The sequence below is a fragment of the Desmodus rotundus genome, chromosome 7, assembly GCF_022682495.2.
Source record: "Desmodus rotundus isolate HL8 chromosome 7, HLdesRot8A.1, whole genome shotgun sequence".
In the NCBI taxonomy this organism is placed as follows: domain Eukaryota; kingdom Metazoa; phylum Chordata; class Mammalia; order Chiroptera; family Phyllostomidae; genus Desmodus; species Desmodus rotundus.
This window is the reverse complement of record NC_071393.1, coordinates 5,351,205-5,377,886: the sequence shown is the minus strand read 5'-3', so window position 1 is coordinate 5,377,886 and position 26,682 is coordinate 5,351,205. Positions and strand designations below refer to the sequence as shown.

At 50.1% G+C, this 26,682-nt stretch overlaps 1 protein-coding gene and 1 long non-coding RNA gene across 2 annotated transcripts in view; one reads left to right on the top strand and one right to left on the bottom strand.

Moving 5' to 3' along the window:
- Positions 1-1,550: 1,550 nt before the first annotated feature.
- ALDH2 (aldehyde dehydrogenase 2 family member) lies at positions 1,551-25,311 on the bottom strand. Its single transcript, XM_024566635.4, has 13 exons — positions 25,082-25,311; positions 16,389-16,493; positions 15,181-15,321; positions 14,031-14,110; positions 11,904-12,015; positions 11,311-11,439; positions 10,764-10,877; positions 9,399-9,501; positions 8,673-8,857; positions 7,263-7,427; positions 5,440-5,597; positions 4,014-4,128; positions 1,551-1,922 (listed from the first exon to the last, which is right to left on the bottom strand). Exons 1-13 carry the CDS (start codon positions 25,202-25,204, stop codon positions 1,890-1,892), a joined length of 1,563 nt encoding a protein of 520 aa, XP_024422403.2. The 5' UTR covers positions 25,205-25,311; the 3' UTR covers positions 1,551-1,889.
- LOC123480429 (uncharacterized) overlaps positions 16,490-26,682 on the top strand; it is a 48,675-nt gene continuing 38,482 nt past the window's right edge. The window contains exon 1 of the long non-coding RNA XR_006656440.2: positions 16,490-16,645. This is a non-coding gene — a long non-coding RNA (uncharacterized lncRNA). The remainder of the gene's footprint in view (positions 16,646-26,682) is intronic.

The following is a 26,682-nucleotide window of genomic DNA, read 5'->3' as shown; positions in this document are numbered from 1 at the left end:
TTGGACTATGGGAGCCATCTTTTTTTTTTAAACATTGGTTTGAATTGGGTTTTCTGATACAACTAAAATATTCTTAAGTGATACATTATTTGTAAAAGACAAACAAAACTTCCCAGAAGTAATCTCACCCTAAATCATGAGGTTTTGGATTAATCTAGTAGTAAGGCATCACCCTAAATCCTGATCAAGTAAAGAGGCATTTTCTTTAGAGAACGTATTGAAATACAGAATACCGTGAGGGCAGGGACAGCCGTTTCAGCTGACCAGCCTGTGCCTGGTGCTGCCACATACTCCAGCTTGCAATGTGCCACCCTAACCCTGGGAGGAGGTCACAAGCAGGCTGGGAGAAGGGGGAGGGTAAAGCTTTGTCCTTTGCTGCATTGTTATCATCAAAGCTAAAATACAGTTTTGGTTTTGTTGGCAGTGAACCCCATTTCATCGTGAAGCAGCATGAACTGGGCTATCGTGTGGTTGCTGACGACTGGTCAATAAAACCCCAGTCTCCTCCCTGAGACACACTTATTTCAGGTATGAACATTTGTAGAATAATTAGATTGACTTATATATGAATATATGATCGAAATGATTAGGTTTACTTTATCTCACTATTTTAAATGTAGTAACATTGTTTTGCTTTCATCATTTATATAATGCCTCCTAATTATTACAGTTACATGCTATTTTTTAACATATGGCAATAAGGTGGGGTTTTTTTTAACTTTTAACTGAATGAGTTGATTTAAAGAAAAAAGCAAATAATAATACAGGTATATGCATATAGGACAGAAAGGGTGAAGTGCTACTCAAATAAGTGAAATTACTCTTTAGTGGACTGGGATCACCTATCAGATAAGGCTGAGCTGTAGGGACATAAGGCCAGGGGTCAAACAATGAGCTTCATTACTTCTCCGGCACTGTCTGCAAAAGTTATGCTAAAGGTGTTGTTTTCCTTAAGAGAGGATCCAACTTTTCCTCAGATTCTTACAGGACTCTGTGACCCAAACATGGTCACTCCCTTCACACACTGCTGCAAGTCAGCTGTTGTGGCTCCAGTTCCACTGCTCAGCAAGGAAGCTCTGATTCCTAATTTACTAATAATACAGATCACTAATTGGCCAGGTCCCTTGACTAAAGGAAGGCAGGCTTCTGGACAGGAGATTCAGAAGGTCTGGTTACTAGAAACGCAGGCCTCACTTAAAATGAGTAAATTGACATCAGGTTTCCAAATCAGTCTCATGAAATTAGCCCGGCATGAGTCTGTCTCATCTGATCTGGTATGTGTTTCAGCTTAAGCACAGAGACCCACGCTTGGACGTGGGGCGTCTGAGGGCAGGGGCTGGGCGTCTTGTGTGGGTGTCATCCTTGGTGCCCGGCACAGAGCCTGCCACTGGTGGGCAGGCCATAGGTATCTGGTCATTAAAGCACATGAAACGAAAGCTGTTTACCCACAGCAGGGAGGGGTGTTGTTTACACACAAACACGGGGATGCCATACCTATGTGGCAACATTTCCTTGGGTCACTGACACAGAGGAAGAGCTACCCAAGAGGCGAAGATAAGCACTGTTTTTTAATGAGTTTTAGTGCAGAATACAAAGCAAGGTGCTAGCTGTGGCCTCCATGCCGGCACAGTGGTAAACAATGACTTCTCCTCCCCCCATACAGGTAAGTTACAAAAGTGTATCAGAAAGCCGCCCTGACGCTCTGTGTGCCCTTCGCCTCACACCCACCCAAAAGGAATTCAAATTCTGGGACTTTCTTGATCCAAGAGATTTTGTGGGAGAATTTCTCTTTTAAGACTTTCGGAGGGCAAGGTCATTTTTTCTAGGTTCTGTTGTTGATCTTGTTGAACTTTGTGTCCCTGGGTAGGTAAGGAAGCCAGCGTGGTTCTTTATGAGTTCTTCTGAGGAACTTTGACCGTGACCTGTAAGAGGAGTGCAGAGAAGTTCTTAAATTCTCATGCTGACCTGTAGGCGCCCTCAGCCAGGTGCTGCCCGAGTGCGAGCAGAGGGCGTCCCTTCCTTCTCACACCTGGACAGCCCCAGGAACCACCAGGGCTGCGTTCAGTGTGACGTCACACTCTGCCTCATCGGTCCCAGTCAGTTTTGATTGTCACAGGATTGGGGACAGGGTGGGAGTTCCTACTGGCATCTAGAGGGCAGGAGTCAGGGATGCTGCCTGACAATCCTATACCCCACAGGACAGCCCCCGGCGACAAGAATTATCCCAGCCCACACGTCAATAGTGCTGGGGTTGAGACCCTGATCTAGATCTGTGTTTTCCTCCAAAGGAGTCAAAGGGCGAAACAATAATGTGCTGAAGCTTGCAGGTGCCTCACTGCGCCAAGTGGGCAGATTCCAAGCTTCCCCCCTCCTGGGCAAGTACTTCACCTCTACCCGCCGTGTTTCCTCATCTGTAAAATGGGATAATTATAGTATCTGCTTCTTGAGGTTGTTGTGCGCATTAATTGAGGTGGCATATGTCAGAAAGCCTAGCACAGATCGTGGTACGACATAAGCACTCAGTAAAAATGAATTTAAAAGAAGCAATTTTCTCATTGGTCCCCCTTGCAAACTTGACTTCTCTCCTGAAAAGTCCCTATTTTTGTTAGTATCATCACTTGAGTTCCAAAGCTCAGGAATCTTTATCACGAGCACTAAGCACAGGGCCTAGCACCGTGTGGGTGCTGGGCTGACGAACCAAGCCCTGCCACTTCTTTCTGCAAAAGCTTTCTCTTCTCCTGCCCGTCTCAGTTCCCCAGGCCTCCGGTATCACAGCTGTTACATTAGGGTTCCTCCATGAAGCACCTCAGCTCAAGCCTCCTCTTTTCGGGCTCTCCCCCTGCCCTCCAGTCCACCCGTAGATACTGCGGTTCCTCGGGCTCAGGCCTCGTCCTCCCCGGCCCCTCCATCCACACCTAAATAACAGGCCTCGTCCTCCCCGGCCCCTCCATCCACACCTAAATAACCTCGTCCACAACTGCTATTTGATGAACAGTTACAGGCCAGTGACATGTCAGTGTCAACTTCAAATCTGGGTCTCGCCTCCTATAGAGATGGGGGAGTCGACTATAAACAAGTGTGTTTAGTTTGTTCCAGTGAGCCTCCTGAGAACATAGGTGTGTCTTCTCAGTCATTTACTTTCAGACTCACCACTGCAGGACTGAGCGAGACCACTGCCTTCTTTCACCCTGCTCGCTGCCCCGCCGCTCTGCCTGCCCCGAGCCTTCTCTGCCAATCCTGGCGAAGCCCAGCGTGGCCGTTTCTCTTTCCTTTCTATACCACCCGTGTGCACGTTTCCTGGTTAGACTGCAATTTGTGTTCGTTGTAGAGAGAAAATCACTTTCACTTCAGTGTGTCTTTCCTGTCTTTTTCATATTTATAAATGAAGCCCTCTGGGTATCTATATATGTGCACATGCAGTTTTTAAATTGGACTTATACTGCATATATTACTTAGTATCCTGCTTTTTTACTTTAAAGGATGAGCACTTTCCAAATCAAATATCCTACAAAAATATTTTAATACCTATTTAGTACTCCATGATTGGGATGTTCCCTAATTTACTGAACATTTATGTTACATCTGATGTTTTCCTTTTAGAGAGATAATGCTGTGATAAATATTTATGGAAATAAGGCTTTCTTTGTTTTTCTGAAGTTCTCAGGCTATACATTCCTATCACTGAAAATGCAAAATCAATTTGGACATGGATATGGGTATATTGACAGCCCTTGATAATCTAATGCCTCGTAAGATTTTTATTAGATGTTCTTATTAGATTTTCCTTGCTGCTTCGGCCTACTGGGATCTTTCCTTCCTCTCAGGTTCTATGGAACTTGGCATGTAATGAAGCCCAGCAAAAGACTGTGTAGGCTGGGTGGCGGCCCCGTCTCCAGTTCTTTCTTGCGGCTTTTGGCACTATTTTGCAGCTTCTCTGGCGTAAAACAAAGACACCAGCAGTAGTACCAATGGACCGTCATGGGGAAAGGGGCCAAGAAGGGGCCCCCACTCACGGTTTTCACTTCGGTGTATGCCTGCAGGCCGTACTCTCCCAGCTCCCGGCCATTCCCAGACATCTTGTAGCCCCCGAACGGCGACTGGGCCCCAAACACATCATAGCAGTTGACCCTATAATTTGAAACAAGGTTTCAGAAGTCACTCTCAGGGGGTATGTGTCATACCCCGTGGACTTCCTATGTTGCTCCAAAATTTCATAGAGAAAAGATGGATGGGAGGAACCAGAGTAATAACCAGCCACGTAGGAGTTGAAAGCTGCTCCATGAAATAAAGCCGTGAGTCACCTTCATCCTTCATGACGTGGTCACAGGTGGACATCAGTAGCAAAGAGTACCATGTGGCTGCACCTCATTTGAATAACTCATTTTGCTAATTAGCTGCTAAGCTTTTTTGCAATTTTTAAAAAGTTACGAAATTTTAATTAAATTTAAAACTCACCATTTTAAGGTGTACAATTCAGTGTTTTATAGCCTATTTATAACATTGTCCAAACTATTACTACTAAGTAATTCCAGAATATTTTTATCACCTTAAAGAGAAACCCTATACTCCTCATTCTTCTCCCCTCCTCCAAGCCCTGGCAGCCATTATTAATGTGCTTTCTAACTCTGGATCTGCCTGTTCTGGACATCTCCTATAAGTGGAATCATACAGCACATGGCCTGTGGTGCCTGGTCTCATGTTTGCAAGATTCAGCTGTGTTGTAGCAGGTGTCAGCACTTCTTTCCTGTTTATGGCCAATGGCATTTCGGTGCACGGAGAGGCCGTATTACGTCCATCTGTTCCTCAGCTGGGGGACTTGTAGGTTGTTTCCACCTTTTGACTGTTGTGAATAATCCGCTATGAACATGAACATTCGGGTACACTTTTCTGTGTGGGTGCATACTTCTCTTTCTCTCGGGTATACATCCAGGAGTGGAATTGCTGGTCCTATGGTAATTCTGTGTTTAACTTACTGAGGAATTACCAGACTGTTTTCCTATGGCTGCAGCATTTTACATTCCCACCAGCAATGTGCCAGGGTTCATATTTCTCCACGTCCTCACCAACACTTGGTATTTTCTGGATTTTAAAATTACCACCGTCCTCATGAGTGTAAAGTAGGTGCTAAGCTTTAGGATTGTGTAATGGGCCTTTAGCTCTGGTCTCCCACCCTTGTCCCAGCTCGGTGAGGAGCCCCTGGTCATCTGTGTGCTTGCCCAAGAGCAGCGGCCCCGGCACAGGCACGGGAGGGCAGTTCAGCCTCCTGGATGCGAGGAGGCAGGAAAGCTCTCCTCTGTCTGTTGTGTCACACACACCCTGAGCCAGGAGCCACGGAGCCCAGCACCCCACATTCTGGGCTGTGAGCACTGGATTCTGGAAGACCCTGCCTGGCTTTAAGGACCCCTGCCTGGGAGTGAGGGGCTGCTGGAGGGCTCTTACCACACAGTGCCGGCCTGGAGTGCTTGGGACAGATAATTGGCTTTGTCCAAGTCCTTTGTGAAGACAGCTGCAGCCAGCCCATACTTGGAATTGTTGGCTCTCCCAACGACTTCCTCTATGGTCTTGAACTTCAGGATCTGCATCACTGGCCCAAAGATCTGTGAGAGAGCAGAGTGGGAGGGCATGGCAGACATGGAGCCGCCTGCTATCCAGCTTTCACAGTGCTGAGCAGACAATTCCTGACATGGTGACGAGTCCCTAGACGTGCCCTAACAGTCCCAGGGGAAGAAGACAGCTCCCAAGCTCATTGAAAAAGGAAGGAAGCTAATGGGGATTGGTTACCTTCTATGTGCCATGTGCTTTACATACCGCATCTTACTTCTAAACAATTCTGCAGCGTTTGCATTACTGGCATGTTACACATAGCTTTAATGTCAAAAAATTTAAGTCAGTCATTCAGCAAGGCACACACTGGATGCTGAAGAAACAACTGTGAACAAAATACAGTTTCTGCTCTTAAGACATTCCAGAGTTTTCTTGTACTTTCCCTGCCCTGTTCCTGGAATGAGCCATTTCTCAAGGAATCCTGGCTCCCTTTAGTGAAGAATGGGGTTTAGAAACCAGGATGCGGGAGCTACGTGGGCTTGTTGCTGTCGGGGTGTGGCTGCTCTCAGCCCTCTCGGGTGAGGGCTGGGGGGCTGAACGTGACCATAATGCAGTCGGGTGGATAGAATATACGCACTCTGAGCTGTGCGACTTGTGTCAGAGCCCCCACAGGACCTACAAGGCTGAGGGAGCGGTGGGGAGGAGGGGCATCTGGGATGGCCCCACAGGAGTGACAACTGAGCTGCGACACAGGAGCAGAAACTGGCCAAACCAGAGTGGGGGTGGGGATCAGGGAGGAGGGAACCAGAGTTTCAGGCCCAAGAACACCCAGTGTCCCTTCTCACGAAATCCCAAAAAGAAACTAGGGCTTCGTGAGGAAATGGCTGATTCCAGGACTGGAAAGTGTCCCAACAGAGGCAGGAGAAAATTGCCAGGAGCTGCCTGTGGCTGGAGCTGTGACTGTGAGCCACCCAAACACCATGGGCGCTGGCAAAGCAGGGGCACAATGCCCCCACCCTTCCATAAAATCGAAATTTGAAATTTACCAAAAAAGCACCAAAGTATTCCTGAGGGGAAAGAAGGCAGAACTCTGTTGGACCCTGATTTTGCATTTCAATATTATTTTACTTTGAATTATACATGAAAGGGGGTGACACCATAATACTTTCCCTGACAGGGCTGCTACAGGGCTTAATCCAGCTGGGGGATGTAGGGTGAAGGCAGAAAATGTGTTTTGGCTATCCCTGGCTTTCCAGGGTTTAAAGAGAGCCTGGCACATAGTAGGCACTCAATAAATATTTGTGACATGAATGAATGAGACAGAGCTGCTGCCCTGTCTGTGTTCATGGTGAGTGCCGAGGGGGGGGACACCAAAGGGAGTCTCGCCATGTGGGGAAGTTAGTCCTTTAGTCCACTCTGATGCCCAGCTCATATGAAGACCACAAGAAAGGCTGGCGACATCATTCCTTGGTTCATGGCTCATAGGGACCAGAACACAATGGGCCTGTGGGCGGTGCCAGGGAATGTAGACGTTCTCCCTACTGCGTCGCCATGAGAGGCTGAAGAGGAGACTGACGAGACCAGAAGTGAATTGTAAATAACTTGTCCTAGGCACAGAGCCAGGACTCTCCCAAAGACAGCTGCTGGGTCACAGTGTGAAGGTGCTGGACCGGACTGTCCGCTTCTAGGAACATTCCGAGCTCTAGCCCCATGTTCACCTCCTCCTTTGCGATGGTCATGCCATCTTGCACATCTCCAAACACAGTGGGCTGGATGAAGTAGCCACGATCAGCAGCCGCCCCTCCACCACACAGCAGCTTCGCCCCCTCCTCCTTCCCGGACTTGATGTAGCCGAGGATCTTCTTAAACTGAGTTTCGTCCACCTGCAGGAGAACAAGCCCAGAGTTACAGAGATGCTAGAGCCAGACCTCCCCCAGCTTCAGGCTAGGAGCCACCCTGGCAAGGGGACAACTGGGAAATGGGCCACAGTCAATGAGTAAGCAAGGCTTGGGGAGGAAGTCCAAAGGGCCGGTAAATAAAAAGCTCAGCGACCTCCTTAGCCCTCAAAAAATGCATAGCAAACCCATTGTTTTTATTTCTCAACTATGAAATTGCTAAAAATTTAAAATAGTAAGAAAATACATTGACAGACAGCATACTGGGTATGCTACGTACACAGTAATATTCACACACTGTTAGAAGGACTAATAAATATGTTCTATGTCATATCTCAATGTTCAAAAAAGAGGACTGCAAGCTGGTGCAAGCTCTTTTGGCCAGTAGTGTTAATATCAGTCAAAAATTAAAGCTCACACCCTCGGATCCAGCTACTTAACTTCTAGGAACTTACTCTACATTTGACAAAGGGACCTAGACAAGGATGTTCACTGGGGAGCACTGTGTAAAAGCCCGAAACCGAAACAGTTCTAAGCGCACATTAGTAGAGGGGCCAGTTAGTGTAACCACAGCACACCACACACTGTGCCGTCCTTAGTGACAGACCCGTGAGTGACCGGCACACACTGTGTGTTCTGTGACCCTGTTTTGTTAAAACAGACACCCAGAAACCGAACTCTGTGTGAGCCTATGGGGAAGGACCTGGACGGGAGCCAGGGGGGTCTTATCTTTGAAACACTTTTAAATTCAATTTGTATACAAATTTGTATTACTTTAATGATTACATAAAGAGAACAAGAGAGAAAAAGAAACGAGATTCACAGCAGCACCACTCAGAATAGCCCAGACGTGGAAACCGTCCAAAGGTCCCCGGCCTCCACCCCACTCCCCACAGATAACCGTGGTCAGTAGATCTGCACGTGTCCTTCTGGTAGATGCATTTTTAGGGGTGACCAAGGTCCAGGAACCAAGCATTCCCCTCTGCACAGACACTCCTAGTATTTCTTACGTAGATGCAATTATCATTAATCTCCACTCCACAGCTAGGGCATCCTGTGAGTCACGAAGGGCAGGTGTTAAAGATGAGAGAATGACAGCTCAGAGAGGGCATGTGGCTTCTCAGGGACACACAGCTCATACATGGCAGAGCTGAGGCTCGAAGCCCTGCCTGCCTGACTCTGCGGCCGGGCCTTTCCTACCTCCCCATGCTGGTTCCAGGCACCCAGACCCACCTGCGGCCCCTGCTCAGTCTGGCTGTCAAAGGGATTCCCCACCACCCGAGACTTGGCCCGGGTGACGCTCCGCTCCACAAACTCAGTGTAAACATCCTCCTGCACGAAGGTCCGGGAGCCTGCACAGCAGCACTGGCCCTGGTTGAAGAACAGCGCAAAGTGGGCCTGCTCCACGGCCCAGTCCACTGGGGAGGCAGAAACACAGCCATCAGGAGAGAAGGACCACCCTGGCCCCGGGGTCTGCCTACCTCGTTAGTCCATTCACGCCACCAGCAAGCCTGCCGGGGGCCAGGCCACTTGCCAGAACAAGAGGGCCCTGATCGCTCCCTCCTGCGCTCATAGTGGCCACAACCCACAGTGGTAACAGAGCCAAGGGCGGCTGGGGGACCAACCCAGGCAGCCTCAGGCGGTAGGGAAGGTGGCCCCAGGGAGGGTAAACCTGGGAGCTCCTCGGCAGGCACAGGAAAAAGGATGTGACAGGAGAAAAGTTGTCGGAGAGGAAGCATGGGCACACCTGGGCAACTAAGCAGACCAGCCTGGCTGGATTACAGGGAGCAAAGAGGACAGAAACCACCCTTCCCAGGGTCACGCTGGCTGGAGGGCCGTGCTGAGGAGCCGGCCTCTGTCCTGAGGCCTTGGTGCAGAGGTCAATGCCAATGGACAGTGAGGGCTTCTGCAGTGAGAGGCCACAGCACAGACAGCCAGTGGCTGCCCCCAAACACTCACTGTCAGCGTCTGACATGATGATGTTGGGGCTCTTTCCCCCCAGCTCCAGGGTCACTCTCTTGAGGTTACTACTCCCTGCAGCAACCTGGATCAGGCGGCCAACCTGCCGGGTAGCAGAAACAGAGACAAGCTGTCAGTGTGGGGACAGACAACCAAACGCTCGCACAGACACAGAACAGAGGACCCCGCGAGGGAGTGGCTGCATTACAGGAAACCTGGAGCACTTCACCAAGTCAGGCCACTCAGTCCCCATTGCTGCCCCACCCCTCTGCGCTCTCAGGATGACAATGACAGTAACACGAGCAGCCGTGGCTGTGTGGCTTCTGTGTACTGAGTGCTTTGAGTGCATTAAATCAGTCCTCACAATGACCTCAGAGGTAGGGGTGACCCTGTTCTTTGATGTATGTTTTTTTATTTTTAAGATTTGTTTAAAATTTATTTTTAGAGAGAGGGGTAGGTAGGGAGAAAGAGGAGAGAAACATCAATGTGTGAGAGTTACATCAATCGGCTGCCTTTTGCATGCCCCCAGCGGGGGACCAGGCCCACAACCCAGGCATGTGCCCTGACTGGGGATCAAACTGGCGACCTTTTGGTTCATAGGATGACCTCCAACCCACTGAGCCACACCAGTCAGGGCCGCCCTTTTCCTTGATTTAGAAATATGGGAGCTGCATCTCAGACTGCTCAAGTCATGTATTCCAAGTCACGCAGCTGGTTAATGTGGAATCGGAATTCACACTCAGTCCAGCAGCAGTTCACACCCACCATCCTGTCTCCTTTCCATGACATTTGGAGTGCAGTCCCCTGCACACAGGACACTCTGAGGGCAGGGATGGGGTGCATCTCACCTCCACATTCTCAGAACCTGGCGCAAAGCCACCTCTGTACCTGTTGAATGAACATGTGCCACATGGATACCACCATCCTCATTTTAAAGACAACGAACAGAGCTCCACGGACATTCAGTGAGTCACCCACGTCACAGTCACAGGGCCAAATCTGAATTCCTGACTTTCCGAAGCCCACGCTCTGTACCCATCAGGGCAATGCTGGTCAAGGCGCCTGAAATGGCCAAGGCGCTTGGGCAGGCCTCCAGCTCTGGGCTTCATGAACTCTAGACAGTCTTGCCTATTGATTCCGCATGGGATGCTGGCCCCACAACAGCAGCTAGAGTATCCACCAACCCATAAGGGGCGTGACCCTGCAGGGTCACTCTTGGCACACTCAGTCGAGCTACTGAGGGGCAGTCCTGGGCCGGACCCCCCACACAGCACCCAGAGGTTAATCTCGAACGCATCATCCTTTCAGGATAGTGAGAGCTCAGGCCAAACGCCCAACAAGCTTGAGGTCCTGGGGATGCCTCACCTCGGTGGAGCCTGTGAAGGCCACTTTGTCCACATCTGGGTGGGAGGCAATGGCAGCCCCAGCCGTGGGGCCAAATCCAGGAATAATGTTGACCACGCCAGGGGGAAAGCCAGCCTGTGTGGAAACAGCCAGGAGACACTGGGCGTCATTCTCCCACTCCAAAGGGCCTGGATGGGGGAACGCACATCCCTTCCCAGAGAGGCTAAGGCGGCGTGTCCCAGACTCAGGGGCACAAGCAGTCTGTGGGTACTGCTCAGGAATTCTAAATGGTGCAGCAAGCAACAGGATTCGTGGAGTTCCCTGGGGCCATTGTCCGCCCCCACCCCCCATGGTATTCACTTAGAACCATTTCATTATTCAAAGGGGTCTTATAATGAAGCCCCAGGTAGAAAGCAGGTGAGATGGGGCCTCCTTGACTGAAGTGTGGTGATAGGAGAGTGCTTGGCTCCTGCTCTACATAAACCCCCCACTTTGGGCCCCTCCTCAGAACTCCTTTAGAGCAAGCCTGTACGAGAGCATTTAGAGGTCACTGTGGACAGCCACATACCTCCTTTATCAAGTTGGCCACATAGAGGGCAGTGAGTGGAGTCTGCTCAGCCACCTTCATCACAACCACGTTTCCGGTCGCCAAGGCTGGGCCCAGCTTCCACGCTTGCATCAAGAGTGGAAAGTTCCACTACAATAAACAATAGCCACTCCCAAAATCCAAGCCACAGCAGGTGACTTCCCAGAGAGTAGACGCAGCAGCGACTTCTCTGAACATCTCGTGCCCCGCTCCCCTAACTTGATCATAGGTTCAAGGCAGATGGTCGAGGCAGGTGTGGATGAAATAATAGTGACTCATGTTCATGAGTGGCTTCTCTGTGCTGACCACCATGCTAAGCTGTTGCATTCAGTCCTCCCCATCCTTCCACATTAAGACAGGTTCTATATTCACTTCCACTTTGCAACTAAGGAAACTCAGGCTTAAGGGGAGAGTGACTTGCCCGGGGTCACAGAGTTCATGAGTGGCAGGGCTGGGACCCAAACCCAAGTTGGCTTTGTCAAAGCCCATGTTCTCAATCACGAGCCTGCCGGAGATCGCTGCATCTCGAGGTATCCCTGGTAAACCTTCCTCATTTATTAGAGGCTAACACTCACCGGGATGATCTGCCCGCACACGCCCACAGGCTCATGGCGTGTGTAACTGAAGAAGTCCCCATCGATCGGAATGGTTCTCCCATGGTACTTATCAGCCCAGCCGGCATAATAACTTAAAAAAAAAAAAAGTCCAAGTTTAATCAATGACTGTCAGGGACCCCTGTAAACTCTGGCAGGAAGAAAAGACTCAAACTGTCCAACCGAGTGATTCTGAGAATTGCCCTCGCTCTTGCCTTGTCCCCAGAACAACTTAACTGCTAAGGTCACAATAATCCACTCTAGGGAACCAACCTCTAGGTCTCAGAATCACCTGGATGCTCCTTAAAAAATGCCAAATTCCCAGAGCCCACTTCCCACTTACTCAATCTTCTCTCTGGGGTGGATGCCTAAGAATTGGCATTTTTCATACACATTCAGATTTACTAAACAGACTGTGGTACCAGCTGAGCATCACAGGTCAGCAACTAACAACCACAGATGGGGTCTGGTGGGAACATGCAAACCCATCTGAACAGTTTCCAGAAAAACAAGTCATTGACTAGGCCCCCACCCTTGTAAAGCTTATTGCCTAGACACTCGGGGACACAGATAACCCAGCAAATTAGAGCTGCGGAGAAAAGGACATGCGTTTATAGCATGTGATGGTTACGTTTTCAGGGAAGTAGGGAAAATGAGAGACGAAACACGTAAGGTAAAAAGATGTCTGAAGTGCCTGCCTCAGGCAAGGTCAGCCTGAGGCCAGAGATGGCCTGGGTTTGAATACGGGTTTGTGACGCTGGGGAGAAAAATAGCCTGGGGGTTGCCAGTCTACACAAGTCGAGGCATGGCTGTCCCCTTCCTCCCAGGTCTGTATTATCTGTGTTTTGCACACAGAATAGTTATTTAAGCAGCGTGAAGGCATCCTGCTAAAACTCAGGGAGGCCTGGGCCTCCGCCGAGATACGCCAGGCTGCTCTCTCTGGGGCATCATTGTGGAGTGAGGTTGTTGACTTGGCACTACTGATGTGGGTGGGGGGGGGGCATGATTCTTTGTGGTGTGGGGCTTTCCAGTGCATTGTAGGATATTTAGCAGAGTCCCTGGCCTCTACACATTAGATTTCAGCAGCACCCCTTCCCACCTACTTGTGACAACCAAAGCTGTCTCCAGACACTGCCCACTGTCCCCCAGGTGACATAACTGCCCTGGCTGAGAACCTGCTATGTTGCCCAACCCCGACTCTTCTGGTACTGCTTCTCTTTCTCCGCCTCCATCCAGGGCAACAGCAGTTATTTGCACAGTGATCTCTCCACCCTCATGCACCACAACTGGTCAGACTCAAGGCCAGCCACTCAGGGTCCCTCCTCTAGGAATCTGGCATTGGGACTAAGAGACTGCCACTTTGTCTGGCTGGAATCAGGCAAACAGAAGCAAGCCCAGGTTCTTACGTGCAGAGACTGGCCCTGAAGGAGGTTGCTAGTAGTCGGGAAAGAAGCTAGGGGCAGGGGTGGGCAGCAGCGACACTCGGCGGCCTTCTGGATTTAAGAGTCCTGACTCTGCATCGCCCAAGTTAGACTGAGCCTCTGTTGCCGACAGAGAGCTCCGGCAAAGCCCTCCTTCCTCATCTTGTGTTTCTTGGTCATGAAAATGTTTATAATCAAACTAACTCAAAGGTAGCAAGAGGAAGGAAATAATGAAGATTAGAGCAGAGGCAGTTGAAGTGGAGAGTAGAAAGAATCAGCGAAACTAAAAGTTGGTTCTTTGAAAACATTCACAAAATTGACGAACCTTCCGTTAGGCTAGGGAGAAAGGAAGGCAACACAAATCACTGAAATCAGAAGGCAAAGTGAGGACGTTACGATTGGCCTCACAGCAATAAAAAGGACCCCAAGAGAATACTATGAACAACTGAGGCCAGCAACTAGAGAACCTAGATGATATGGACAGATCAAACTAAAACATAAATAACCAAAACTGACTCCAAAAGCAAAATAAACTTTTATGAGTAGATTACAATTTCAGTACTGAGTCTAATAGAATATGTTCCTCCAAGCCTTCTGATCCTTTTACATTATTCTATTTCTACCCTGCAGCAGCAACCCCTCCCCTTTGGCCCCACTAGGACAAAGACCAGGAAGCCTGAGGCCCTACCGGAGACATTTGAGGACCATGTCCAAATCCACCAGGTAGGAGATGATGTAGGGCTTGCCATTATCCAGCGTCTCCAAGGCCTGGGAGAAGAAAACAGGATCAGCACAGACAGGCTGGCGCAGGAGTGAATCATAGCAAACGAGTGACAAGCATTGTAGAGGCTCAGCATGGATTGAGAGGGGCTTGTGGCCACTTGGTGCCACTGAATGTTGCAGCATTTGTGGGCCATTGCCTGTCCCCCTCCAAAGGTAGGGAGAATGAGGAGGGGGATGGGAGGAACAATTCACAAACTTTTCATTCAGTCATTTCACAAACGCATTTTTTGAGTTTCTACTCTATGCCAGATCCAGGTACTGGGAATACAGAGACAAACAAGGAGCTTTCAGAGCAAAGAGCCAGGAAAGGAAGAGCTGAATCATCAGTCACATGGGTTAGGAGTGCTAGGAAGGAGAAGGCCAGTCTGAGAAATGCCAACCTGAGGACATGTAGGAGGTGACTAAGGCAAAGGGGGAAGGTACAAATAGAGATGAAGGGAAGAGCACCCCAGGTGGAGGGAACAGCATGTGCGAAGGCCCTGATGCTCAAAGAAGCCTGGTAGTGGAGAAGTTGAGGGAAGATAGGTGAGCTGAGCTACGTGTGAGGACCATGGTCCAGCCTGAATTGGGAGATGGAGCCAGACCAGGCGGGGCCTTGCAGGCCATGTTGAGGGAAGAGGACTTTATCCTAAGGATACAGGATGCCATGGAAGACCTAGGGGTGGATGGTATAATTTGCCTACTAGAAGGTTCATTCTGGTTGGATTAGGGAATGGACTGGGGAGAGGAAAGGGCATTGCATCCTGTTTTTTTTCTGCCTCTGGAAGACAGAGAGAAGGCCCAAGAGAGGTATCCATCCTGGCGTTTTTCCCCCTGGGAAGGCTCCCCAACATGGCTCCTGTCTCTTCCCATGTCCTCCTTTCTTAGCCAAACCCACTGCATCAAAAGAGATGCTAAGAGACTCCTCTGGTTGGTACAGGGAATATCCCTAAGGGGCCTAGCCTATGCCAATCTGACCAGTTACTTGTCAGCAACGTGGTCCTTCCTGGCTGTCTATGGGATGCTCTGAACCCATTCGCCTTGTGAGAGGAGAGGGAAGGGGGCCGAGAACTCACTGCCAGGTAGGTCCGGTCCCGCTCAATCAGATCGGCCAGGCGGTTCAGCAGCCGGCCCCTCTCTGACGCGTCCATGCGGCGCCAGGGCGAGCCCAGCCGGAAGGCGGCCTGGGCAGCCTTTACTGCCCTGTCCACATCTTCCTGGAAAACACCCAGCAAGGCAGCTCAGGCCTTCTCAGCAATAGCCTTCCACCCCACTGCCCGCCAGGCCCTGCTTGGGCAGAAACCTGCCCCTGACAGTCTTTCGCGGCCCGGAGGACTCTGCCTGGTGGGCTTCAGGCACCCCTTTCCAGGAGTCACGGAGGGAATGAGGACCCTGACAGTTTCCATTTCTGTATTTTCATTTCAAAATCCCCCAGTGAGTTTTGGAGAGCGAGCCACTCCAGAGTCAGTGCTTAGAATTTGACCATTTTCCCCCTTCCTAAGAAAGCAAGCCCTGTGAACTTAACCATTCCTTCGCGGCGCCTTGCAGCGTCCAGCAAAAGCAGGTTTACCCGGCTTTCCTCCCCTTGGGGGAGCAGTGGAATCAACCTAACTAGTATTTTGCATGCGGGGAGATGTGTACCAGGACGGGGAAGCACTGTTTTCATTAACCACATTTACATCAGACGACCCTATGAGCCAGAGAGTATTCATTCACATCTGCTTTTAGCAAAGAGAGTTAGGCCTTCATCATGAATGTAGAAGGTTGTCTTAAAGCAGAGGGCAGGAGGCATTCTTGAATTATTTTTAATGCCCTTTCTATTCAAGAAAATGGAATAGTTTTATTAATGTTTATATTTTAAAATTATTATTACTACTTAATTACTACAAGTATATATAATGCAAACAAAACATACTACCAACACCAGAGATCACTAGATCTCAAGAGATCCAAAGTCTGCTCAACAATTTCCACCTAGCCATGCAACTCCCTCCAGGTCTGGAAAGGAGAGATTGGATTAGGTGTTCTCAAGTGCAATTCCAAGTGTACAGTCCACAGCAGAATCAGTTAGTGAATGTGGGTACCGTCTAGCACCTTTGCCTGCAACAAAGATTTCCTGTTGACTCATTTACTTAAAAATTTTAATTGGCATTTTCTAGGTATGAAAGTAATACACAGATGGTAAACTTCCGATCATATGAAAACAAATTGAGTGAAAATTAAATTATCCTTGCTTGTCCCTACCCCACTCAGCCCTTCCCCTAAGTAAGTCTCTGGTTCTCACCTTGTCCCCTTCGGCTACTTGACAGATGACTTCCCCAGTGGAAGGATTGACAGTGGGGAATGTTTTCTTGCTGACGGCGTCGTGCCATTCATTGTTTATGAAGATCTGCAATGAGAAGGCAGAACTTCTTAAGGACCAGTTAGTTCTCAACCCGAAACTGACAACTGGCGATGTTAAAAAAAAAAATCAGAAAGAACAAATGTAAACGAGCTTCAGAGTGATCCAAGCTGGGGGACCCCTCTGCCAGCCGGCCTCGGGTGAGTCTTTTGATCTTTCAGTGCCTTGGTTTCTTTGATCTGAAAAATGAAGAGTTATCTTCCTTATCAATTGTCTGCATCGGTTGCTGTGTAACATCACCTCAACATGTGGTGGCTTAAATTGACTTGTTGTCATTTCATAGTTGTGTCCATTGACTGGGCTCGCTCATGTGGTTGCCAAGTGAGGGTGCCCGGAGCAGGGGGAGGTTGGGGCTGGACGTGCAAGGTGACTTATTCACTTGTGTCTGCCACCACATGGCTGCCTGGGCTTCCTGACTGCATGGTGGACTTGGACGAGTCAAACACCTCACGTGACAGCTGGCTGGCACAGAAAGAATGTTCCAAGAGACCTGGGCGAAAGCTGATAGGCTTCTTAAGATCTAGCTTCAGAAGTCACGTGGCCTCATTTCCTACACCAAATTCCATTGGTCAGACTGAGTCACAGGCTCAGTCCAGGTTCCTGGGGAGGGGAGAGAGCCTCCACCTCTCCTTGGGAAGAGCTGCAAAGAATTTGCAACCGTTTTTCCTTTAACACACTAGAGCACAGAGTTGTGGTCAGAACTGAAGTAGCTGAGTCTTTGGTCCACTTAGCAAATAGTTTGTGAACACCTGAGACATACCAGGCACCGTTCAAGGGCTGGGGACACAGCAGAAACCGAACCCAGTGAGGACCTTGTCTCTTGTACAGCTGGCATTCTGGGGGGCACAGAAAACAGAGAAGCAAACATATACAGGCAACCTCATGGTAAGTGCAAAGGAGCAGAACAGGATCCAGGGAGGGTACTAGAGAGGGGGGCAGACCGAGAACTTAGGCTGGGATGGTCGCAGAGGGCCTCTGAGGAGCAGACATTTGACTTGAGCTCTGGCTGGTAAAAAGGAGCTGCCACGCAAAGCCAAGTGCTGAGCTCAGTCCAGGGCCCAAGATTTCAGGGCCAGAAGGGCCAGGGAGGGCGGCCTGGCTCAGGGCTCAAGAGCAGGGGTGGAAACTAGAATCTGGATGAACCCGGCACTTTTCTTCCTAGTTGTGTCAGGTGGCGAGAGGCACTTCACCTCCCCGCACCTCTGGGAATCTCTACAGTGCCCCCTCATAAAAGGCACGCGATGGTTCCAAGGGCTTGCGTCAAGCCTCTTGTGGAGTAAGTGCGTGGTGCTGTGCAGTGATGGTGGTGACAGGAAGGAGCCGGTCAGGAATGGGCCTACTGAAGGTCACTTTCCCAGGCTCCAATTTGGTATTTTGGTGCAACCCTTACCACACCGTCCATGGAATTGCAGCTATGCACCCACAGTAACAGGCTCTTGGCATTTGGCAGGAGAACGTGGGCAAACATAAGTCAAGTTGTTGGAACTGTGTTTGTGTGGTTTCAGATTAGTTGGTTGATCATTAATCTTAAGGAAAATGACACCTTCGTTTCTTCCAAAAGGAAAAGCAAGAGGGCTGAGAAGTGGGTGAACGGGGTAGTTTCCAGCAGGGGGTCAGTGGGGAGCAGCGAGTAGATAGGTGTGGCAGACAGAGCTCAGGCCCGAAGCCAGGTAGACCTGAGTTCGAGCTGGACTTAGCCATGGCCTGGGGGAGCCTTGCACACTGAATGCAGGCTCTGGTCCCACCAGCTTCCCTGAAGCACCAGAGGAGGACGGGCAGGCTGGTCATGCCCCATTCCATCCTCGGGGTTCACTCACTGCCCTGCTGCAGGTCTGTCTCTGAGTTTTTACCCTGGGTGCTGTGAAAAGCACCAGCCTCTAAGCCAGACAGTCCTGGGTTGAATCCTGGCTCTACCTTGTGACCTCAGGGCTGAAGTGAGGGTTAAATGCAACGGGGTGTAAAGTCCCTGAGCCCACGCCGCCGCTCACAGTGGATCTCGGCCCTGCCCTTACACTACTCTAGGCCCTGTGGCTCTCTCGGGTATGAGGTTTCTAGGGGTGTGGGCCAGGCCAGTGTGTGCACCTCTTTCTGTGTCGCTCCCTGCTCAGCAGCATACTAAGTTAGTTTGTCCTAAAAAACGGCCTAATTGTTATTTTGCAAAGATTAGGAAGGATGAAGCGGAGAGCTGGGCCAGTCTGGCTAAATTCCCACTGTCCTCACCCCTTCCCCCCTAAGCAGGGCCACGCTGTGCCCATGACCGTAGCCTGAGAACCCTGGGAAGACCACGCCCTGGCAGGGCTCTGACTTTCAAAGCCCTGAGTTTGCTGAGTCAGTCTCCACTGTTGAATTTTCAATGATCCACCCTCTTCCTAAGGGTAAGATAATCCTGGGTTTGCAGGAATCTGGAATCTTCCTTCTGTTTAGAGTTCCCATTCCCCTTCTCCTAGAGCCAGGCTTCAGTGGTCTTCCCTTTCTAGGGACGAGGGCCAGGGTAGGAAGGTTCTTGAACTGAGCCTCTGAGGAAGTTCTGCTTCCAGTGACTTCTCTTAATAAACACAAGGGAAAACTGCAAGCCAAACGCATCATAACCTCCTGCCAGAAACCCAAAGTATGACTTACATAACATGTTTAACTCTGGGCTTGGGGGCGGGGTCCTCCTAGCTCACACTTCCTCATTATAGTTTCTGGAAGCAGAGTGACACTCAGCCACCTCAGGATTTCATGCTTGGGTTCTGGACTGTTGGCAAAACTCGTAGAACTTTCCCATCAAAATGCTCTATTTTCTATATATTTTAGTAAATCGCACTTTGTTTTATAAAAGTTGGACTCACTCGTGCACACAGGCACTAAGAGCACAGCAGAGTGCTGCATCCTGGAGCTAACACCCTGGGCGGGAAAGACAGCCCGCCAACACAGTGAGAAGCAGGAACAGACAGGCAGGGGCGGGGGTCAGACCACAGGTCAGACACAGGAAGAACCAGAAGGGCACTGTGACTGCAGGGGGGTGCGGAGCAGAGGGGCTATGGGTGTGTGCAGAAGCTTCGCTGGTGCGGGGTGTGCTGGAGGGAGAGGCAGATGTCAGGGGCGGGGGCGGGGGGGGGGGTCAGGTCGTCCATTCCACGTGGGGACTGTGGACTTCTATTTCGTAACCCTCTTTTCTCAGTAACGCTTTATCTGGGACATGATCCCACAGGCAGGTCCACCCCAGTACTTCCCACAGCAGGGTGCTCCTCAACACAGACTGACCACAGCTGATTTAGCCATTTCCTACAAACACTCTTGGGACAAGTTCTTACCATTCCCCACCGTGCTGCTGTGGCAAACACCCCTTCACCCGCATCTTTGCGGACTTGGGGCAGATCGCAGTATAAAAATCAGAATTGCTGAGGTGGAGAATAGTGTGATCCTTGGCTGTCCGGGGTGTCTTGTTTCCCAGACCCCTGTGGGTTAAGCATTGCAAACAGAAACTTGGGGGTGGAACGGGTGGCTTAGAAGTTAGGGTAGGGACAGCAGAGCTAGGAAAAGGACTGCAGGACCCTGACAAAGTGACAGACCCATGCCACCTCCACCCCATGGCAATGGACAGTCATTATCTGTCCCAGGTCTATTAAATGACATTCAGTCGCTCCAATTTGAGGAGGCAGGACACGTTCTAGAAAGATTTTAGTTCCAGCTTTGATGCATGAAAGAGTTAGGGATCTGTTACCTAGGAAATCTACGTGCCTGGAATATGTTATTTTCCTCAAGAGGGAGCGAGCAGAGGCTGTGGTCCTTTATCCTGCTGGCTCCTGCTGTTATTTGCTCTTTCCGTGGCAGTCAGGTAGCTTCCGTCCAATGGAAAGCAGATGCTATCTTTTGTATTACAAGATCCCAAAGAGCAAAGTTCAAGGTAAACATGGAGTGGCACTTGCATTCACACTTTTCCATACACTATCTAGAAACTTCCAGGTTAGTTTGGGATTAAAGCTGAGAGCAGCCAGCTTCCCCAGACTTCCTGAAGACACTCTGGCACCTGACCCCAGGCCCCACTCACCAGGACCTTTAATCCTGCATTTCTGGATTGTCATCACTTCTGAGATGGGAGGGTCGATTCTACTGCGGACTGATGGCCAGCCAGGCACGGGTTCAATTTGTTCATGTGTGTACGGGCTTATAGGTTGGCAACCACTGTCTTGCTGCTGTCTCTTCCCTTGGCCAATTCAGCACTCCCTGCATGTCCCCACATTCCCGTTCATATTAACTCCTAAACTCTGCAAAAAGGCCCCTTTTGAGTGGAAATATTTGTCTCCCATTCTGTGCTACTGGAGCACAAACTATAAACAGTTTCATAAATGGCAGCCATTCACACCCTTAGTAAATATTTAGTGAGCAACAATCACACCCTAGTCTGAGTGTGATGATTACAAATGTGAACACAGGCACGGCTCCTCCCTCCTACTTTCAAATATTCCGTTCAATTGTCCCCTCAGTATTCACAGATTTGTCTGACCATAATGCCTGGTCACCAGGCAGCATGTGGCTAAGGGCATGCATTTTAGAGTGGGACACAGCTAAGTTTGAACCCTGGTTTCATACTTCTGTGAACTTGACCTCCCCGAGCCTTGGTTTCCTCATCTGTGAGATGGGACAGCAATAACACCTGGCTCATGGAGTTGTTGGTAGCACGCAAGGCAAAGATGCAGGTACAGGTCTTCGGCACGGGCCCTGATAGATCATAAGTGATGGGAAACCACTGGATCTGGGGTTACCTGCACATGGCCGCCAGACACACGTGTGTGACTGTGCTTTGTACTGAGGACGCGTTACTGTTGCAGTCAGAAAATTCACAGAGAGACCCTTTCTTTCTTTCTTGTTAGAGTTTATTTATTTTACTTTTAGAGAGAGGGCGAGGGAGGGAAAAAGAGAGAAATACCGATCAGCCTGCAACCCAAGCACGAGTTGAATCAAACCGGCGTTCTTTCGCTTTGTGGGATGACGCCCAACCGACTGAGCCACACTGGTCAGGGCTGGTGAGATGCTTTCTCACTTTCCTTTTTGTTGGTTCTGGCTTTAGTTCCTGAGTGCTGTGGTCAAGAGGCTAAGAATAGACACAAATTTAATTCACCCCCAAACTCCCATTCAGGAAACAAATTACAACTCCAACAGCACCCACATAAAATGGAGTTCTGTTGCCCTGGCTGATGTGGCTCAGTGGACTGAGTGTGGGCCTGGGAACTCAAAGGTCACTGGTTCGATTCCCAGTCAGGGCACATACTTGGGTTTCAGGGCCAGGTTCCCAGGTTGGGGGCATGTGAAAGGCAGCTGATTGATGTATTTCTCACACATCGATGTTTTGCTCCCTCTCTTTCTTCCTCCCTTCCCCTCTCTCTAAAAATAAATAAAATCTTTCTTTAAAAATGGAGTTATGTCACCATTATCTAAAAAGCTCAACAGCATCACTGTGCTCCTTGCTGTCATTTAAGGCTGCAGTAACTATGGGGGCACCAGCAGCCATGAGCCAGGCAGTTGCTAAGGTCTGTTCAAGGATGACCCCATTTCATCCTCACAGCAACCCGGTGATGTAGACAAGGTTTTCACCCCACTCTACTGATGAAGCAGCTGAGGCAGAGTTTAGTAACCGTACCACCCTCCATAACTTCCTTTCCTGCCTTCTTTTTCTCCATAACACTGACTGCTTTGTGCCATACTATGCTTGTTTGTCTGTCTCTACCTTCCACGATACAAGTTTTCCACAGGCAGGGAAATCTTGTCTGTTTTGTTCATTGGAGCTGGGGTGCTGAGGAAACGTCTGATGAATGAATGAATCCAAACTGATACTATCAAGTGGCAGGCAACCTGAGTTCAGAGTGTGAAACTGTCTAACAATATTCTCATCTTCATCACAAATTGGTGACATCTACCGACACGAACTGGTGATGTTGAAGGGGAGTGCAGGAGCCATGCCAAATTGGACGGATTGCTTTGCTGAAACTGCAGTCCCTTGGGTTTTCCTCTGAGTTGCCTTTCTAGACCTTAATTACTCTCCAAGTCAGGGAAAAAAGAAAGTTATGTTGATAGAGGTTCCCCCACCAAGGATGAGAGACTTGTTGATCTTCAGGGATCCTGGCTATCAGCAGCAACCCCCATAGGTCCCTGGTGGTGAGTTGGGGAAGGAGAACTTGTCCTGAAATCTTAACCCAAACAAGAGGTTTATCCCGCGCTGCAGCCCCACCGGAGCCAACTAGAACTGAAAGAACCCCAGGAAGGTGGACCAAAGTACCTTTTTTGCTCACCATCCATGTGAGACCTGATAAGCTCAAAGGGCAACTCCCCTCCCCCCAAATACAAAACCCCACAAATGCCCTCAGCAGGAAAACCCAGCATCTGCAGGAGCAGTTTCAAAGCCTTTCTATCCGAATGTCTCCTTTTGGAGAAATTTCAGGCTTCAGACTCCAGAACAATTCACTGAATTTTAAGGAACTAATAACTCCCAGGGAAATGTCAACTCTGTATACAGAGGCCCAGATAAGAGGCTCAGAAGTTTAGGATTAGGCCTTGGCATCCAACCACACAATGCTGGAAACAGCCCAAGGAGGTTTATGAGGAGCCAGCTCTAGCTCCTGGGACACTCTGCAGTCCTTGGGAAGAATAGAAACAGGGAAGGAAATGGCAGATACATTGTTCAATGAGATAGCTTCAGAACAGTAAGTGCTAGAATCTCATTTACATTAAAAAAAAATCTGTTTTTCTCTCCCTCCCTCTCACCCACGAATGCAGAGAACACGTCTGCAAGCTCACACCACTATCTGCCAACAGTGCTCTTGGAGGGAATGCCTTAGGGCGTGGGAGAAGTTTTACAGTACTCTCTGCATTTTTATACAGTGAGCAGATGTTACTGTTATGATGTCAAAAAATCTGTTAAAAAAAAAAAGCCACCGGGAGAATTCACTCCACTCCCCCAACATACATTCCCTGACTCAATTTGGAGAACAGGACTCACACTATCTACCAGACTTGTGTGTAGGTGTGTACCCCTTTCTCTCACCTCCCTGTGGGCACAAGGGAGGAAGATCTTAATCAGATCCTGTGGGCACAAAAGCTCCAGGTGCTGACACCTCTCCCTGGAGGACTTTTCTGCTTGAGTTTTTGATCAGACAAGATCGGGTGCATTCAGGGTGTATGGTTCAGGGTGGTATAGACATGAACTGCTCAAGCTTTTGATGTTGGGGTCTCCTCACACAGCTTACCAAGGGAGCTACAGCTGCCACACTTCTGGCTTGTGTTATCCGAAGGACATTGTGTTTTTATTCTCTGAAACATTCCTTAGCATCATGTGGATGTGCCTTTACCCATCACCTGTGTGAAGATTTGCAGCCAAACTCTGGGCCAGACAAGCAGGTCCTCTGTTGCAAGTAGTCACCTGGGGGCCGGTTTGCCAGCACCCTAAGTCAGCGATGACCCCTTTATGCCCACCCAGAGTGGCATCAACAGCACCTCAGATGGTCTGTGTAGGGGTGTCCTCTTGGCAATCTAGACCTGAACCCCCATTCTGCCACTGACTTCAGTCTTTAGGCAAGTCACTAACCCTCTTTGTAACTCAGTCTCTTCATCTGTAAAATAGAGATAACCATAGTACCTACTACAGAAGGCTGTGGTGACGATTGAACAGCAAAGCAGCTAAGTGCTCAGAAAGGTTCCTTGTACACGGTTGTGCCCCTAACTAGAAGCTGTTATTTCTGTAAGTGCCCACAGGGGTGTCTGAGGCCCTGTGTTGCCAGGAGGCATCGCCCTCTAACCCCCTTCCCACTTCACAGAAGAAGAAACTGAGGCTCAGGGAAAGGCAGCAGCTGCGCCTGATGCACACACAAAACGAACTGTTTCATAACTGATTTCCCTCTGTGAATTCCAGCACTTTACCCAACTCAAAGATGGAGAGAGAATACTACAAAGTCCTATTTGAACCAGGGATCGGCCATTGGGATTCAGTGGTACCCAGTGTAGGCCCCTCCTTGGTTTGGTCAAAGAAGGCCAGCTCCCTGGAAGGCGGACACTTTGGGAGGTGGGGGTGGGGCGTTGCGCCAGGAGGCGAAGGACCCCACCCTTTCCCAGTTCCCAGCAGTGAAAACGGCGGGAGCGCCCAGGGGCCTCGGCCTCTGCCTCCACAAACTACTGAATCATATCTTGAAGGACCCCTCCTTTCCTTGTTTTTCACTTTGGAATTCCTTGACAAAGGCAGGGGTCAAGGGGAAAAGAGGAGACCAAGGAAAAGACTGAAAAGTTCCTGCAAAGAAGGACTTGCAAAGACTCCCTTTGAGTGGGTGATGATGATGACCCTACGCAGAGACAGGGGTGAGTAAGAGGCCTGAAAACCCGAACAAAAAATCAATACCTGACAGTCACACAGCGGGATTACGAACGGGGCTGTCAGAAGCGGCGGAGGGGCCCAAAGTTTCGCAGGAAGGTTACATGTGCACAAAGACCAACCGCGGCTAACCCCTCGAGCCCCCACTGGGTAAACTGAGGCCCAAACAGGCCTATGGACTTCCCACCCATCGGGCTGCGTTGCCTGGAGAGAACAAAGCGGCCCGCGGCCTTACCTGGTTGTAGAAGACTTCGGGCTGCTGGTTGGGGGACGGCACCGCCTGGGTGGCGGCAGTGGACAGGAGGCGGAGGCCCAAGCGGGGCCCGAGGCCCGCGGCGAGTGCGGCGGCACGCAACATGCTGCAGCAGGAGCCGATGTGCGGGGCTGCGCTGGATCGGCGGGACCGGCGTGTGTCGGTGGCGGGTCCCACAGGCTCACAGTGTCCACGACCTCTCCCCTCCCTGGCGCGGCAGCCAATGGGCAGGCGCGGGGCGGGGCACAGGGGCCTGCTTGTTGCCTCCCCCTTGTCCCAGTGGTGCTGCCCCGAGGCTGCAGCCGGTGGGGTTGGGCCTGGAGGCCTGCTGCCCTCTCCTTTCGCCCTGACCCCACCTAGTGCCTTCTCTGTGCCCTGCACTGGCCCCTGTGTGGTGCCCTGAGAGTGTGGGACGATCCGACCTCGCGATTTCAGCACGTATTTGTTGAACCTAATGTGTAGGTCTGAATCTCAGCGCGGGTGGCCCTGACTTCCGGGGGCTTGCACTCGGCTGGAGAGCCGGTTAAACCTGAGACAAGATGGTTTCAGACAGTGACAGGGGATGTGAAGGAGATGCATGGGGTAAAGACATGGCTAGGGCAGAGGGCACCGATTTTTAGATCCCAGGGCCATGAAGTGACAGGTGAGACCTGAATTGAAAAGGTAAAACTCTAAGAGCATTGGAAGGAACAGCAAGTACAAGGGCCTTGAGGTGGGATCACCCTGAGTTGTGTAAGAGCAGTGGAAAGAAGGGAGCCCAGTGAAGGAGGGGAGCCTGTGGGGAGGTGCAGTGAGGTGGAGAGGTGGGAGGGGCCAGGGCAGGTAGGGCCTTAGATAAGGCAGTGGTGAGGACTTTAGAACTGCAGGATGACTTGCTTGATTTGCGCATTAACCTTACTGGTTTAATGGACTACTGGAGGGCAGGGGTGGAAGTAAGAACCTTACAAACAGTTTTATTCCATGGACATTGGGGGCTGGGCACTGAGGGTGCAGGGAGGAATGGGAGGATGTTGGGTGGGGAGGGGGATGAGTACTGATAACTATTAGCTAACTATCAGCTAAAGTCTAAGGAAGAGGTGAAGAAACCTGGCAGGATGAGCTGAGCCTGCAAACATAAGTGTGTTTGACAGCAGAGGAGCAGAGGGAAGGGGACATCTAGGCAGCCGGTGTCTGGACTGCTGTTTGCTGCTGCAGCCCCTGGCACTGATGCCCAAGAGGTTGCCCGAGGTCCGGCTCTGGAGAACCAGGCAAAGGTGTTGATCCACAGTCTGAAAGAAACCAACAGTGTATGTGCTTTCTTGCTTTGCTTTGAAGTGCTAATGTGGTAACAAAAGTATATCGTAAATAGTTAACAGAGCTGCCATAACAAATATGCCATGAAATCCCAGTGGCTAACCACAATCAAGTCCCTCTTCGTGGTGGGTCTCACTCACACAGACTGTCCCCTCCAGGCAGGAACAAGGGACCCAGGCACTTCTCTTCCTGTAACTGATGTCAACACCTGTTTGCCAAAGTCACAACCAGAGGAGAAGAAGCATTAAGGATGACCTGGGAAGGTTTTGTGGGCTGAGCCTGTTTCACCA